This window comes from Mercenaria mercenaria, chromosome 19 (assembly GCF_021730395.1).
Source record: "Mercenaria mercenaria strain notata chromosome 19, MADL_Memer_1, whole genome shotgun sequence".
Classification (NCBI taxonomy): Eukaryota; Metazoa; Mollusca; class Bivalvia; order Venerida; family Veneridae; genus Mercenaria; species Mercenaria mercenaria.
The window spans coordinates 34,194,234-34,210,270 of record NC_069379.1 but is presented as its reverse complement, the minus strand read 5'-3'; the positions used below and the strand labels follow the sequence as shown (position 1 = coordinate 34,210,270).

Sequence of the window (16,037 nt, the reverse complement as noted above, 5' to 3'; positions counted from 1 at the left end):
GAAATAGGGGGAAAAACATACTTTTTAGACAGGGGAATGGGGCAAAATTTCGGCCTCAAAAACGGCTGAATAAAAAACACTGATATACATGACTGTATTTATGATTAATAGCCCTTGTATACCATACAAGTACTATCTTTCAGATGTCTAAATTCTCCAAACTGGGCTCATTTTGGACTAGTTATTTGTGCAAATGAACTAATTAATCAACTAAGCTGATCATTTATTTAGCTGGTTTGATAATGATATTTTATATGTGTCACCAAAGTATTTTGAACACTTTTAACAGACATGTATTTATCGTGAATAGCCCTTGTATGGCATATAAGTTCAGTTACTTAGGATGTTGAATGTATCACCAAACACCTTTGAGCAATTGAAAAAATGGATTTTGTCACCCATGTAATGGTGGCTTTGAATGTTATAATCAGCTATTTAAGTGATTGCAGTTGAATGATGCTCACTTTAACAGTGAGTTTACATGTATTTATACTGAAAGCCCTTGTATACTGCATAAGTAGTTTAACTTCTAGATGTTGAAATTTTCTCAACGGGGCTCATTTAATCAACTAAGCTGATCTTTAATTTAGCTGATTTAATAAAAATGATATTGAATATATTGTATCACTTATTTTAGTGATTGCAGTTGATTCTTTTCCCAGCATATTAACTAAACACTTTTGATGGGGAGTATACATATATTTATAATGAACACATTTACCTGTCTGATTTGGACAAATCACTTGTGCAAGTGATTTAATCAACTAAGCTGATCATTTATTTAGCTGAATTATATAAATGATAATTGAATGTCTGTATCACCTATTTAAGTGATTGCAGCTTATGCTTTTTTTGCTACTGAACATAGCAGTAACTGTTGTTTACCATATAAATAGTTACTTTCTGGTGTTGAAATATTCCCAACTGGTCTCATTTAGTATAGGTTAGTGTTTATTAATGTGTATTTACAAAGTTTAATCAGCTACGAGCGGCGCAGCCGCGAGGCTGATTAAGTTTTGTAAATGCACATTAATAAACACTAACCTATTTAGTGTTTGAAATTATTTTTTGTTTTTGGATGACGTCAGAGCAAATAAAATCAATAACACACCTCTTGTCCCTTCTATACACAAGACTAACCTGATAATAAATGACTGCTAGTTAATGCTGATTTACTAAAATAAATTTGCTGAAAATTTGAAAAGTACTGCAATGCCATTGGACAAAAAATAATTTCAAACACTAAGCTGATTTGGAAAAATCCAGTCACTCCAGTGTTTTTGTTTTCTTGCCAATTTTGGGCCAAAATCCCAAAGGCAAGAAGTACGCTTTTTTCCCCAAATTCAAAGCTATAATTCCCAAAGTTAAATTTATTTTCTTTTTTTTCAACTTCAATCCAGACTGTGTGTGTGTTCGGGTTTAACGTCTTTCACAACGATTTTTCAGTCATATGAACGACGGTCAAACCAGACTGAGGCGTTTAAACATTTGAAACATGTTCATTAGGGAAGTTCACGCAAGTTTTTTCTGTAACGTTGACGAAAGCATAAAATATGCCAAGTATCTCTGCAGTATGAAATAGTGAGACAGTGTGACTGGTGCACGATAGAAGATAAATTACCGCTTGTTCAATATGCTTGGTACCCATTCATCGAACTGCAAATAATAGAACTTGTTATATGTGAGAAATGTGAGCTTGTAATGGGTTAGTGGATTTTCCCGTTCATGACCATGGTTCTTATATGATACCTAGGGGTAGGGTATAACACGTGCAGAGGCATTTTCTTTCTGGTCTGGTGCCAGTGTTGTCACCCATGTAATGGTGGCTTTGAATGTTATAATCACCCATTTAAGTGATTGCAGTTGAATGATGCTCACTATATAACAGTGAATTTACGCAATTTTAATGAACATCCCTTGTATACCACATAAGAAGTTACATGTACTTCTGGTCCGGATGTTGAAATATTCTCAACTGGGCTCATTCACCTGATTTGGACAAATCACTTGTGCAGGTGATTTACTCTCTTTACAAATCATTTATTTAGCTGATTTAATAATGATGATTATGAGTGCATCAGCTATTTAAGTGATTGCTGTTATTAAATTCTTATTCTAATAATGATACAACCCTTATTATACTGTACTGTATAAGAAAATTTAACAGAGTATCCCAAGTCAGTTCCAGAAATTCATAAATTACCAACTAATTTCTTTTATTTTTTTTATTTGAAAATGTATATGAGAGCTTTTCATCAGGAAATTGCGTCTTTCAAATTGGAAAATTTATCATGTTATGTGCGATAATTGTCTATTTTGGGAAAAAACTTCTCATTTGAAAAATGGGTACTAGTTTATAAATGTGAATAGAAAGTTAGTATTATCAGCTGAAATTTAATTTTTAAAGCATTTTTTCAGACTTCAAAATTAACAGTTTAATTATATTAAAGCATTCATAAGTTGTCAGTCACTATATGTTTGTGATTTTTTCACTGTAGCCACTAAATTGTACCGTGGTGATTTATTTTTATAAGCTATATTTCTTTATCGGTATTATTACCGGAGTGCTCTCAATTTTACCTTTTTTTCCCCCCACAGTTGAAGAATGACTGCTGATTTTTTTTTATACTGACACGTCTGATAGATTAACTGTCGCGAACGACAAGAATAAGAAGATTAACTGTCGATCTAGTATTTTCTGTTATGTGACATTTTTTTAAAAGATAATCAACTGAAAGTAAACACAAAATCACAAATTAAATTTATCTACCCTGAAACACTGACTAAAATCCAGTCCACGGAACATAACCGATTGGACTGGTAATGCAGAACACACGGAACTGTGCACTGTTCGGCTATAGTGCAGAAAAAAATCGATACCAGATAAACACTTCCTCCGCAAATACTAAAGTATAAACAAAATCTAAACCATCTATTGTCATGATTTGGGAAATCTTAACTTGCATTTTGGGAATTAAGTACATCTCTGCCACTGTTTGGAAAAAAATACTAACTTCTTTTATTAAGAAGTAGCTGAATATAAGTCCCTGTTATATTTGAAAAACCCTGTATAATGATATGCAGCAGCAACTGAAAAAAAAACAGTTTTTAAGTACTGTAAGAAAGTGTAAAGGCCATAAAGTTTCTTTTTGTTGTTCTTTGTTTTGTTTTACATAGAAAATAGTAGCAGAGCGCATTTGATCATTGTTGATACAATCATGTACCTTCGAACCTATAATGAAAAATTTGCACTTCATGAAAATTGCTTCAACCGATGTAAAACTGGTACTTTCTGATAAGAATTGAGTAATAGTAATAAACACCATTTAATTTGAAGGTAGACAAAATTCTGATTTATATCGGGCTTCCCTACATTTTGATTTCACATCAGTGACAGAAATCGATGATTTTTCCATCACTTTTAGCAGTTTCTTGCGAATAAAATACTGAAGTAAGAACAGTAAGGCAATATGACAACCCTTACCCGCTGAATTTCTATAATGAACTTGTCTGTCTTTCAATATGCAGGGTATGGACAGTACCATTAAGGCATTAACAGTTAAAAGGGGTGCACACCAAAAAGATCTTGACTGAATGGTGAACAAAGAAGATTATGATCAGACTGCACAGATATGCAGGCTGATCATGATCTATACTGGTCAAAAAGGCTGAATCAGTCGTGTCCAGCATGATAAGGGTTAATTTAATGAAACGTTGGCATATTCTATGAATCTGACACTTTCTTTTGCAGGTATGAATGGCCTATATTAATTGTGCATAATTCTGACAATAGCCATTCTTTCAAACTGAAACATGGCAAAATAGTGATAATTGACTAACATACAGAACAAGCTACTTTTCTTATAGTCTGCCGGATATGCCTCCGTGGTTCACTCAAATTTATGTAGTCTGTATCAATACGAAGTGCAATTTTCCCACCCAGTTAAGGCTATTTTTATGCCAGATATTATAAGCTTTATTCCTTCCCTTATTGAGAAAATTATTTCCTTTGCTTACTGAGGTGAACAAGAAAATAGCACTGTTTCTCAAAAATCACTATATCAAGTGACTTGTTTCCTTGCTCACTGGGTTGAATCCAAAACTGACAGTTGTTGGAGTCATTTTTTTTAAAAATTATTTGATCAGGTTACTATTAAAAACACTCTGAGTTTTTCTTGAATATTTCTTCATTTATAAGCAGTTGAGTAGTTTAGATGCATATACTTGCTTCTTTTTTTCCAGCTAAGAATTGATACTTGGTCTTTTCAATCAGTGAGACATTATGAATTTATTGTCATTATAAATTCTGTTTTGCTCCTTTTACTGGCAAATTTCTGGTGTCTGGGTACAAAACTTTTGTAGTGACTACTATCTAGTAAGCTACCAGATTTTATTAAACAGTAATTAAAAACCAGTTGGCAGTTGTACACATTTCAGATTCAGATGTTCAGTTTGTTTGGTATTTGAATGTAAATCACTCAAGAAAGTGATTTTGCATGTTCTGGTAAAACAGGTGTTCACAAGAGATCATCTTTTATTTTTTATGTGATATATGAATGAAAATCACTCATGACAGTGATTTAAATGAGAAATAACTGTTAGAAGTGATTTTGCATTGTGCTGGTAGTATTGGCTGGCATCTTTTATTTTTAATCACCTTTTTTTATATTCAGTTCAATTTCAATTCAATTTCAATTTATTGCATAAAGCATATATGTAAATACAATGCCTATAGCAAGTACAAACAATATAATATGGAGCACATATAGTACATAATAATTTTCAGAAGAGACAATAAAGTAATAAGTCAATAAACAACAATTTTTCACAATGTTGTCACATATTATATATATTGTATACTGTGCATATTTGCTACAGTTTTTATTATATAATTTAAGTAATTATGATAGTCTGATTAATGCTGCCTTTGATGATAAGGTCAATTAGTATACCTTTGAGCAAGATAGTCATACATTATGTTTATAGATATCATGCTGATCAGTAGAGTAACATCAAACAAGATAACACATGTGAATTGTCTTTGATCTCTGGCCAGATACAGTTAAAGGACACATTGGAAAGAAGTTATTAATTATAATTGTTGACAAGGGACCTTGCTATTTATATTAGTTGTGTGAATGAGATACAACGATTGAGTTACAGTCCTCTGGACAACATACAATATTCCTGAATACATCCGTTTTCCAGCATTAAATCAGAATTGCATGGTACAGAGAAGATGATGCTTGTACTAATTAAAAATGGACATACATTAACTGGTAACATAATTATAGTTGTCCGTAAACTTTTACTTTAAACAACATCTCCTCATAAACCACTAGGCCAATTTCATCCAAACTTCACAGGAATGTTCCTTGGGTGAAGCTCTACAAAAATTGTTCAAAAAATTGAATTCCATGCAGAACTCTGGTTGCCTTGGCAACAGAAAGGAAAAACTTTAAAAATCTTCTCAAAAACCAGAAGCCCTAGAGCTTAGATATTTGGTTGTGAAGCATTGCCTAGTGGACCTCTGCGAAATTTATTCAAATCATGACCCCGGGGTCAAAATTGACCCCGCCCCAGGGGTCACTTGATTTTACATAGGAAAATCTTCAAAAATTTTCTAAAAATAAACCTGAAGGCCTAGAGCTTAGATATTTCACATGTAGCATTGCCTAGTGGACCTCTACAAAATTTGTACAAGATATCTTAATGGTCTATTGTGACTATTTTTGTAAAGACTAGCATGTTCTTTGGCTAAGTGTAGTTTATTACTAATGACGATGCTCGAGCGAAGCAAGCAGAAACATTTTCATGCATGCAGCTTTTAATTGCACAGAAAAGATCTTAAACGTATGCTGACATATATTTTTGGACGGCCTTGTGAGCCCCCTCTCCACCTTCTTAATCCGTCGTGTGAGGAAGCCATCAAATCGACTTGAGGAAGATTTGTGGTTCTACTAAGGTGAGCGCTCATGTTCGAATAAATGCCAGGGGTAGGAGTGGCACTCGGGGTCTTGCTTCACCAGAAAGAAAGCTGGCAAAGTCGCCATATAACCTAAATTACGTGCGTGTTATTCTAAACCCAACACTATAGAATAAATGAAATGATTATGTACTCATTTTAGTTCTCCCTATTCATGAAATGAAATATATTACAAAAAATAATCCGAATTTATATATTTACACTTAAGATATGTAAGATTTTGAGTGTTTTAAGGAAATGCTATGCAAGACTCAACTTTGAAATTGTATGTCCGACAAAATGCATTATATAAGATATAAAATCATGTACTTTGTTGATAGTCACTTTATTTAATATAGTTAGACTTCAGAATGCTAAAGATTTTGTGTAAAACAAATATGCAAATCTAATACCAGTAATTCAGCATATACACCGGTGCTTTGCTGCAATGTAATTGAATATTTTAACCTGGTCCATTGTATGTAAACATTCTCCTATACAGGCATCATAATTATCATAAAACAATCCAGCATGAATACCATATGTTCTACACAAGAATGTGTATTAAAGCTCGAATGCTTTTCGTCAACAGCAAGATAGTTCACTCAAGCTTATCATTAACAGCCACCTGGAAATCTTTGCAAAACCAGGATTTTTGCAAACTTCACTACCATTTCTAAGTGACTTAGAAACTTCTGTTTTAGCTTGGATAGTAGTTTAGGGGTCAAGGAGCAATAAATAATATAGATTTGCATTATTTTTAATGTCCTTATCTACAAAAAATATGATTAAAAAGATTTTTCCAATGGGATTTTTCCAAAATCCAATCGGATATATGGCGTCCGATTGGAATTTTTGAAAGTCCAATCGGACTATTTTCCCATAAATTTGGCGCGCTGGATTTTTCCGGGCGGAATTTTCATCTTTTTTATTTCAAAGTGTGTAAAAACAATTAGTTATTGCATATAACAACGTAATTTGTATTAAATAGCTGTCTCCCGAGAACTTTTCAAATATCCAATGGCCTTTTTCCCAACATTTTTTCCGATTGGAAAAAGTCCATTTTTTTCCAATTTGAAAAAATGGAAAAACGTCCAATTGGAGTTATTTTTATTAAAAACGTGTTTTTATTTATTTATTTTCTTCGTATAACACAGTCGTCGTGTATGGCGAATATTATCCTTATATATTTTTCATTTTTGTTTATAATCATATTTGAATATAATCCTGAACGTTATTCTTATATCATCGTTCAAATTAGTTTAGACGATGCCTATAAAAAAGATTACAAATCTTCAGGTATCATGTGATCGAGTTAAGTGTGTAGTATGTCATAAGAAGTTAAATTTTTACACTATTATGAACAATTACGTAAGCCTGTTTTTGATTTGATACTAAATTGTTAAATAATGTCAAAATAATTAATAATTACAGCAGAAACACATGACATTACGTGACAGTAACAGATTGCGTCTTCAAAGTAGGTGATTTTGAATATATATTTTATCTATCCACTATTTGCCGTCGTATTTTTCTTGAGTCCTTGGTTGTGATTAAATTCTGGAAATTATGGCTATAATGTATTTGTAATAAAACGGCATGCGGAATATTATCGCCTGATCTCACTCGGAAAATATGCGGATGCTAGGTTAATTATCACGGCTTTTTTTTCTAGTAGAAATCATGGAGAAGCACGTTAAGTAAGACCTACTTGTCCGGTAATTTGGTAGAATTATATTTACTAATGAACAATCAAATTTTGTTACTATTTCAGTACAAAAAAAACGTCTTCTTGAACTAATTTTGAAATAATTCCTCATTTTTAACTGCATTTCACGGTGGTACGTGTGTTAATTATAACTGCATGCATACTAGTGCAGGATATTTCCATAAAAAGTCAGACGAGGATGGCTGCTCTGTGGTTTAGCTCCGAAATTTATATTATGATTGATGAATGTCCTTCATATGTGATCTTAGTGATCTTAAAGCTCGGATGAGCACTTTTGGTTTTCTAAAACAGACATGGTTAGCTTTGTGTAAAAGCAAGTTGGAGACCCGCTTATTAGTCTCATGCTCAGTAAGTTGAAACCGAAACATAATGTACAAGCGAAAATACATATACTGGAATACCATCAAAAGGAAACAGCTTTTCAATACTGGAAAACTAAAATTTAAATACTGGAATTTGTCCATTTATTAATTTTAAATACTTGAATTTATTTTTTTACGGTTATACTTGTTTTAACTACAGTAGTAGTTTTAATCGTTTAATTACACTAATTTACGCTTTCGAACGTTGAAACATGCTAACTACAGTAGTTCATGATTTAGATACAGTAATTCGTGCTTTTGGAAACACAGAGAACTTTCTACTTACCAGTAATGTTTTCTATAATGTCCTTTATGACTTTGATACTATACCAGGTAATGAAGCTAATGATGAAAATAAACACTGTATAAGCAAGATTGTTGAGACAGGTAGTAGTGATAAAAATACGGACGAGGGAGGAAGTTTTGCAGGTGTTATTGTTTTTTATTTGATAACTGATAAATGGGTCAGTCAATTACATTCATTTTTATCTATTGTATACAGTCAATGTGAGATAACTATACCTATGTTGGTATGACAAAGAGTTAGAATACAACTTATCTTACAAAATTGCACTTTTAATACGAATACAATGTTTTCATAACGAAACATATGTATTTAACGTATATATTGTCAAAAGATCAATGAAATCTATGAAATTTATGTATTTTTTAACAGAACAACCGTTTCAGATATACGCCCTATTGTACCATTTTCAAAAAATATGGCCTCCACTGGTTGGTAGTAACCTCACATTGAAGGCATAATCAGAAGCTTGAAAGAATGTTTTTAAAAAGATGACGCTCGGACGTGACTGATGAAACATTTGCAACAGGATAAAGAAACACTTTTCGCTTTGAAAGTCTGTTTTGCTACTAAAGCATGATTAGGTCAGTGTCGATCATATAATTTATCACATAATAATCTTTGTACACGTTTAAGCTTTCAACAAATATGAATTTGTTCTAGGAATACAAATTTTTGTCCTGTTTTCAATCTTGATATAATGTTGTTTAGTCTGATAGGATATTTCAACTAACTTATAGCTTTAGTGGGGTTCAATGTTACTTAAAGTTCAAACGTGGTGTGCTTACAAATGGAAGTTTTCAAGGTTTATTTTGTTTGTGACTGGATATACATATTTTTCCTGATACAAATTGTTCAGAACAGCCGGAAGCATTTATAGAGGGGTTTTCGTAATTGGAAATACCTATACTCTATGAAATAAATTCAACAAAACAAGTGGAAGCTTTTCTAGAAGCATTGTACTAATGCACCGATAGTGAACATTTATCGGTGTTTATGCAATTTGGTTTCATATACCCTAGAAATCGATGTAACGCCGAAGATTTTAAATCCAAATTTGACATTTTAGAGCTATCAACCTAAGGTTTGGGCATGGCTTTTTGTTTCACATTACATGTAAAATACAAGTTTACGCCATTGGCAAGGTTTTCCTAACCACTTGATATATGGCTAGATCCTACTGAGTTAAAATGGTTGCCGTTTACTCTGTTTATGTGTGACATGTCATGTACTGCTTGGCGTTTTGATCAAATATTGTATAAATCCTTAAACCAACAGCCAGGAGTTTTTTTCCCTCTTTAATTACATTTTTACAGATCTCCTTCCATCTCAACTACATTATCCCATTTCCATTTCCCCGCTTTCTCTCAGCAGCATTAGCCTATTTAAGTCGTTCGCTATCTGTCAGCTCTTAGTCTTCATGATTAACAGCAGTATTGACTATTCTCTGATTCGATGATGTCGTTCAGTTCTTACAGTTTGTTCACTGACTCTTCATTTGCTACATGTCTGTTTACTTGTTTGTTTGTCCCTAAGTACTGCTATGGTCGCTGTATACTTGAAAATGACATTGCTATTACTAGTTTATATCTAAGTAAGTACTCCAAGTTTACTTCAGATACATATTGGTGTGTAAAAGTAAACCATTTACACATGCATAAATACACTGCTGGAGGGTGTCATGTTGGGGAGTATCTATTCCTGTTGGTTTTGTGTTCTTTTTTGTATAAAGATCGATGTCATTAAGAATGAATCCGTAATGACAATCGACAATTTCCGTTCGTTTACGTACTCTCTATATGCGATTCCGGTATTCTCCAGTTGTTTCCGGTTTGGCCGGAGAAAAACGAAATCACTTACAGTGGATACGCAGTCGTACGGACATTGTCGGGTCAACTGCCAAATGCAAGTGTTGATATAATTTTCAATTATTTTATTTTATTTTTTTTTTCAATTATTATTTTTTTTTTTTTTTTTTTGGAAAGACAGAGTGTTAAGGTGTGGAAACACTTTAGGGAAAACTATACACATTTGCTTTTTCATTTTTCTCATATTCGTAGTATCAGCAAATTTATTTATCAATTTCTTTTTACATTTATGGCTTTTCATCCACAGGTGGAGAACACAAATTTATATTTCTTCATATACTCAAAGTTTAACATGTATTTTGATAATAGGAAATTAACAAAAAAGTAATGACGATATCAAGTATTTATTTCTATATGTATACATGTCTTTCACTATAACAAAAACAACGTGAAAACAATCTAATCCTAACAAAAAGGAATTATGAACCGTATACAAAAATAAATTTTTTATCAAAAGTATTAAATTGAATACAAAGTAGTATGTAAGTAAAAAATTAGCAGAAATGTTTTAAACATAATTTTTTATGTTAAAGACACTGATTCTGGTATGTCAGGTATGTGGCCTGTGGGGATGATAAGGTCTGCGTATTGGCGATAAGGGTCATATAAAAGACTGGACCATTGATAGACTTGCTTCTGTTTATCATAATAAGCTACTGTATAGCTACTGTGCAGTATATACATTGCAGGTGATCATTTTCACCTTAAAGTTTATAGCAAACCAGTTCTCACATTTTTAACGAATTTAGAAAGCCTGATTAAATTAGGGCTAAACAAACAAAGTGATCAGATACAACAGCGTATCTTTTTAATAAATAAAGTTTTTTTTTTACAATAATATCTAATTATTGCTTGATTTTTTATTAAAGATAAAAGAAAATGCATTCAGGCACCTTTCAGTTGCAATAGTTATTTTTTCTGGTTTTATTTATTTTACTTATAAAAAATATCATCATAAATGAATAAAAAAATACTTTTCTCATATAGTTTTCAATCATTACATGTACACATTGTATTTTATTTTTTATTTAAAAAAAGGTGAGAGTTTTCTTATAAATGGTGAGAATTGCTTTGCTGTAAGAGTTAATTGAATTGGTCAGGACAATCAACTAAGATAACTTTGTGTATACAATATTCTGAGAATAAGCTGCATTTCAATCATTAAAATGAAAAACACAGAAAATAACCAATTATCTGTACATATCAATAAAATTTATGATCCTCTGACATGGACTACATGTCAAGTCTACTGGGGTGTTATGGACCCTTATCAGACTGGACTAGACAGAATCCTGTTTATTGGGGATTATGATGTCTGGCATTAAGGGAAGTGGGGGAGGGGAGAGTTCACTTACATAGGAGACTTTCTTTGCCTTTAATTATATGTTGCCTAGTCAAGAAAATTTTGAAACGCTCTTGCAGTGATTTCAACAGCCAATTTCTACCTTTTTGTCACGTGATCACTTAAACATTCTTCAAGGAAACTTTAAGGTTCCATTTAAAGGTATACTAGACCAAAATTTCATGTTAACATTATTGTTATATATATTGTATAATGTAAATATACAATGCATTGGGTTTAAGATAGTACACCCTCTAACACAGTGTTAATTAGAACTAGTAACATAAATTGGGCTGAATTTCAGCCGAGTTATATTTGTACAAACTTTAAATCTCTGTAATTAGATATTATATATTTTGCGTGTAATGCGAGCAAAAAAAAAATGTAATAAGTAAACTACTGATACTAAAGTACTTCTTTTATGATGTTGCGACGTAACCTGCTAAAATGTTAACAATCGAATTATTTGACAGTATTTTGAGCATTAGTCATAGAATTTGACGAATCACTTGAATACCCCGAATACTTCCATTTTGTTCGTAAAAGTTATTTAGATTGACCAGGCGTTGCTAAGAGCCAATTTCAGATCACATGGTTTTACCACCGTCACGTGATTTGGTTGGAAGCAGGAATGATTATTCTGTGAGGAATGTATGACGTTTTGGCCAGCGGATGTTTTGGCCTGTACGTTTTTGCCTAGGATTTTTGGCCTAGAATGTTTTGGCCAGGCAAATATTTGGGGTAGGATGTTTAGGCCAAAATTATCATTTTATTTCCATAGCATGCAAAATATGGTCTGGATATTAATATGTTATAGTATAATTGATTATTGGGGTTGTTAGACATCATTTTAAGAAAAATAATTTAACAAATAATTACAGAAAACTGGAGAAGGAAATTGCAATTATTAATTAGTTCGTTGCAACCATTATAAAAACATTGAATTCAAATAAATTATTTAGCATTTTTTTCATGATAACAAAAGTATATATACATGTAAAAAAAAAGATTTTAAAAAATAAAATTAAAATAACATGAGTTGGTTTATTATCATTTTAATTTGTTCAGTTATACTATAACATTCTTTAGTATAATCTCCATACCATATTTTGCATATTCTGGAACCACAATTTATTTTTGGTGAAAACATCCTATCCAGAAATCTGCCTGGCCAAAACATCCTACGCCAAAACGTACTTGCCCAAAATGTCCGTCCACCGAGTGTGATACCTGTATAGCCGAGCGCAGTATAAATGTGCACTCCCACTAAAACATGAAGATTTACTTTTTACCAAAAATCTGCTACTGTATGACATTTAATTATGAATACAGTCCTCCATAAACAACTAATGTCATATAGTTAGTACAGGTTAAATACGTTTGATGAGGTTTTTCTACAGTAAAGATAAAATATTTTAATAACATATGGGTATTGAATATATATACATTTAAAGCTCGTGTGTTTGTTCACTGATGGTTTGAAAATAATTTACATACTCTTTTTCAAAATAAGCGATACATTTTGCGGGTGTCCCTATATCAAATATTCTACTGAAAACGCATGCATATTTGACGATCTATAGTCATAATATCTGTTAACCCTATTTTAAGACATGACTAAGAACAGCTACGGGTACGTTTGTGGTCCATCAACGGTTTAGAGGTTCAAATTACTAAAATGTTCTGATATCTCCACAAACACTTGGGATCTAGACTGTCCTCACCCTCCTCCGCCCCCTGCCAAATTAAGCCGCTTAGTCATTTAGCACTTTAGAAACGAACTGAGTGTAGGCGGAGAGTATATACTATGTTATGAGCCGCGCCATGAGAAAACCAACATAGTGTCTTTGCGAGCAGTATGGATCCAGACCAGCCTGCGCATCCGCGCAGTCTGGTCAGGATCCATGCTGTTCGCTAATGGTTTCTCTAACTGCAATATGCTTTGAAAGCGAACAGCATGGATCCTGACCAGACTGCGCGGATGCGCAGGCAGGTCTGGATCCATGCTGGTCGCAAAGCCACTATGTTGGTTTCCTCATGGCACGGCTCATATCGTTACAATTTCAGCATGTTTAAAACTGCACATTCTACAATCAGTGCCCGTTCAATAATCAAACTTAAATTGTAGACCCAATTATATAATTTCCTTTTAATCTGCCCATATAGTTTTACACTTTCAAAATAAACAAAAGCTTTTACTAATGGTGACAAATGCCCCCGCAGCGCCTTGATCTTTGATCTGGTGACCCCAAAGTCAGTAGGGGTCGTGTACTCAATAAGTACTATAAGCACGTGAAGTCTGAAGGTCCTGGGTGCAGTGGTTCGGGAGTAAAATGCCTTCATGCAAAAAGTTAACATTGGCCCCTGTGACCTTGACCTTTAACGTGCTGACCCCAAAGTCAGTAGGGGTCGTGCACTCAATTAGTACTATCAGCACGTGAAGTTTAAAGGTCCTGGGTGCAGTGGTCCGCGAGTAAAATGCCTTCATGCAAAAAGTTAACGTTGTGACGAACGAACGGACGGACAGTTGAAAACTATACGACTCCCTTCGGGGGCATTAAAATAACCAGTTAATCTAAAGTCGAAAGAAGGGATTTCCAATATGACTCACATTTAGCATGTGATATATTAAACCACAAGCATTGACCTCTATGTCAAGATGTCCTCAGATACGTAAAGAAAAAATATGTTTTAAACTGATCTGGAGTGTTCTTTCACGAAATAATTATAAATAAAACAGTATAGTTTCTATGTTTATTTCATAGCTTAAGCGGCCTGATTGTTCATACATCAGCACTTATGTTACATTTATATGTCCCTATTTAAAACAAAGAGACGATTTTACCATTCCATTTAGAATGTCAGTTACTACTATTAGCTGGATATTTCCCCAAGTAGCCCCCTCCCCCATCCCCAAACCTACACCGAACTGAACGTATTCAGATTTGCAAGAGTTTGCTTCAAATAAGAGGGTTGTAATCATACAAATCTCTCACAATAAGCCGTTACAATTTAATGCTGTAACAAACTCAGGTTACGAAACACTGAATTTCACGACATGCGGGACATCCGAATTTTCAACGAAATAGGCAATAACAGAAACATTAGCTTGGTCTAGCATCCCTTGATTGATGTAGGGGTGTAACTTGTGAAATACAAAACATCATTCATTGCATTTATTTTAATTAAGAAAAAATACATCTCATTTTGTGATTTGTCATTGAATGAAACCACTGGAGTTCAGATGCGAATAGATCTATATCATATCACGAGATTAATATAATTATACGCATCTGAACTCCAAACAATGATTTTATTCGAGATAAAAATGCAAAATGAGATATATCATCTCGATTCTAACACGTTACAAAGGATTTTGAGAACATCTTTGACGATATCCATCAAATATTTGCCTGTTTTCTGTTGTTTCTTTTCCAGTGCACCGTTATACCATTTGACTCTATGATGTAATAATCGTGACGTCATTGTTTGTATAATAACAAACAATTTTCAGCTTTTGTTTTATGGGAAAATGAATCAGGTTGTGTTAGAATCGAATTTACGAAACAATTCAAAACAGTTAGTCACTACACAGTCTAATTGAGAGTACGATTGTGTTAATACATCAGTTTTGTACATATTAACATATAATTGTTTATCAAACAGTGCTGTTTATGCATGATATGTTTGTAGCATTTTAAACACATGATTTCGCTTTATACCTTTTAAGCCATTATTCATTCTTTTGGCAGTCTCCTATGCAGTTATCTCCCTCACTATAGTTAATGTTGCGCTAGGGGAGGTAATCCCTGCTGAGAGTTGGCGTTGCATGTCTACTGTATATTCCTACACCTAATTAGTACTCAGAAGAGAGGCTCCTTCACGATCGCCGTCGTCACTGCCTATCTGAGTCTCATAATCTTCCCTTAGCTCAAACGTCTTTACACATATGTATCCACATACAGAGGCAAGCGAAATCACTAATGTGGCACCTCCAATAACTGTGTACGTATAAAAAGAAAATCCGAACGTAAACTGTCCTTCTTTGTGTTCGGAGACGACTTTGACAGTAACAAAAGAACAGCACAAGTTTAAAATGCCTGAAAAAGAAAACAGAAAATAAACTATTTTAATGTATGATGCCCATTGGGTGTTTTAAAGGAGTAAATCCGTGCATTGGGTGTCTTTAAAGGAGTAAATTTGTAATGATATTTGGTAATTTCCGTACGATTACAAATTCTCCGTGAGCGATTTCGGCTCTCTCCGGCCGATTGTTCATTTGAACAACATTTGAAGCTAGAGAATGCCGAAATAGCATCAGAGAAATACGTTATTGAACGTAAACTTTTGAATGTCATAACTGAAAATAAGTTCTAAATCGGTGAAATCTGAAGCAGTAAGTATATAAAATACACATGTACTTCAATCTCCTAAGCAGTGACCTCCCCTTACAGTTATGTCACGCTA

The 16,037-nt window shown here is 33.2% G+C and overlaps 1 protein-coding gene across 7 annotated transcripts in view; it reads right to left on the bottom strand.

Moving 5' to 3' along the window:
- Positions 1–16,037, bottom strand: part of LOC123541687 (uncharacterized) — a 91,059-nt gene that overhangs the window by 10,246 nt on the left and 64,776 nt on the right. For 5 of the 7 annotated variants that reach the window (XM_053531815.1, XM_045327373.2, XM_045327372.2 and 2 more), the window contains one exon: positions 10,557–15,670. The exons of 1 other annotated variant lie outside the window; for it this stretch is intronic. In XM_053531815.1, the coding sequence (XP_053387790.1) occupies positions 15,423–15,670 (248 nt within the window). In that variant the 3' untranslated portion in view covers positions 10,557–15,422. Of the gene's footprint in view, positions 1–8,342; positions 8,390–10,556; positions 15,671–16,037 lie in introns of those variants that run through there. One more of the 7 variants, XM_053531817.1, reaches the window with a different exon arrangement.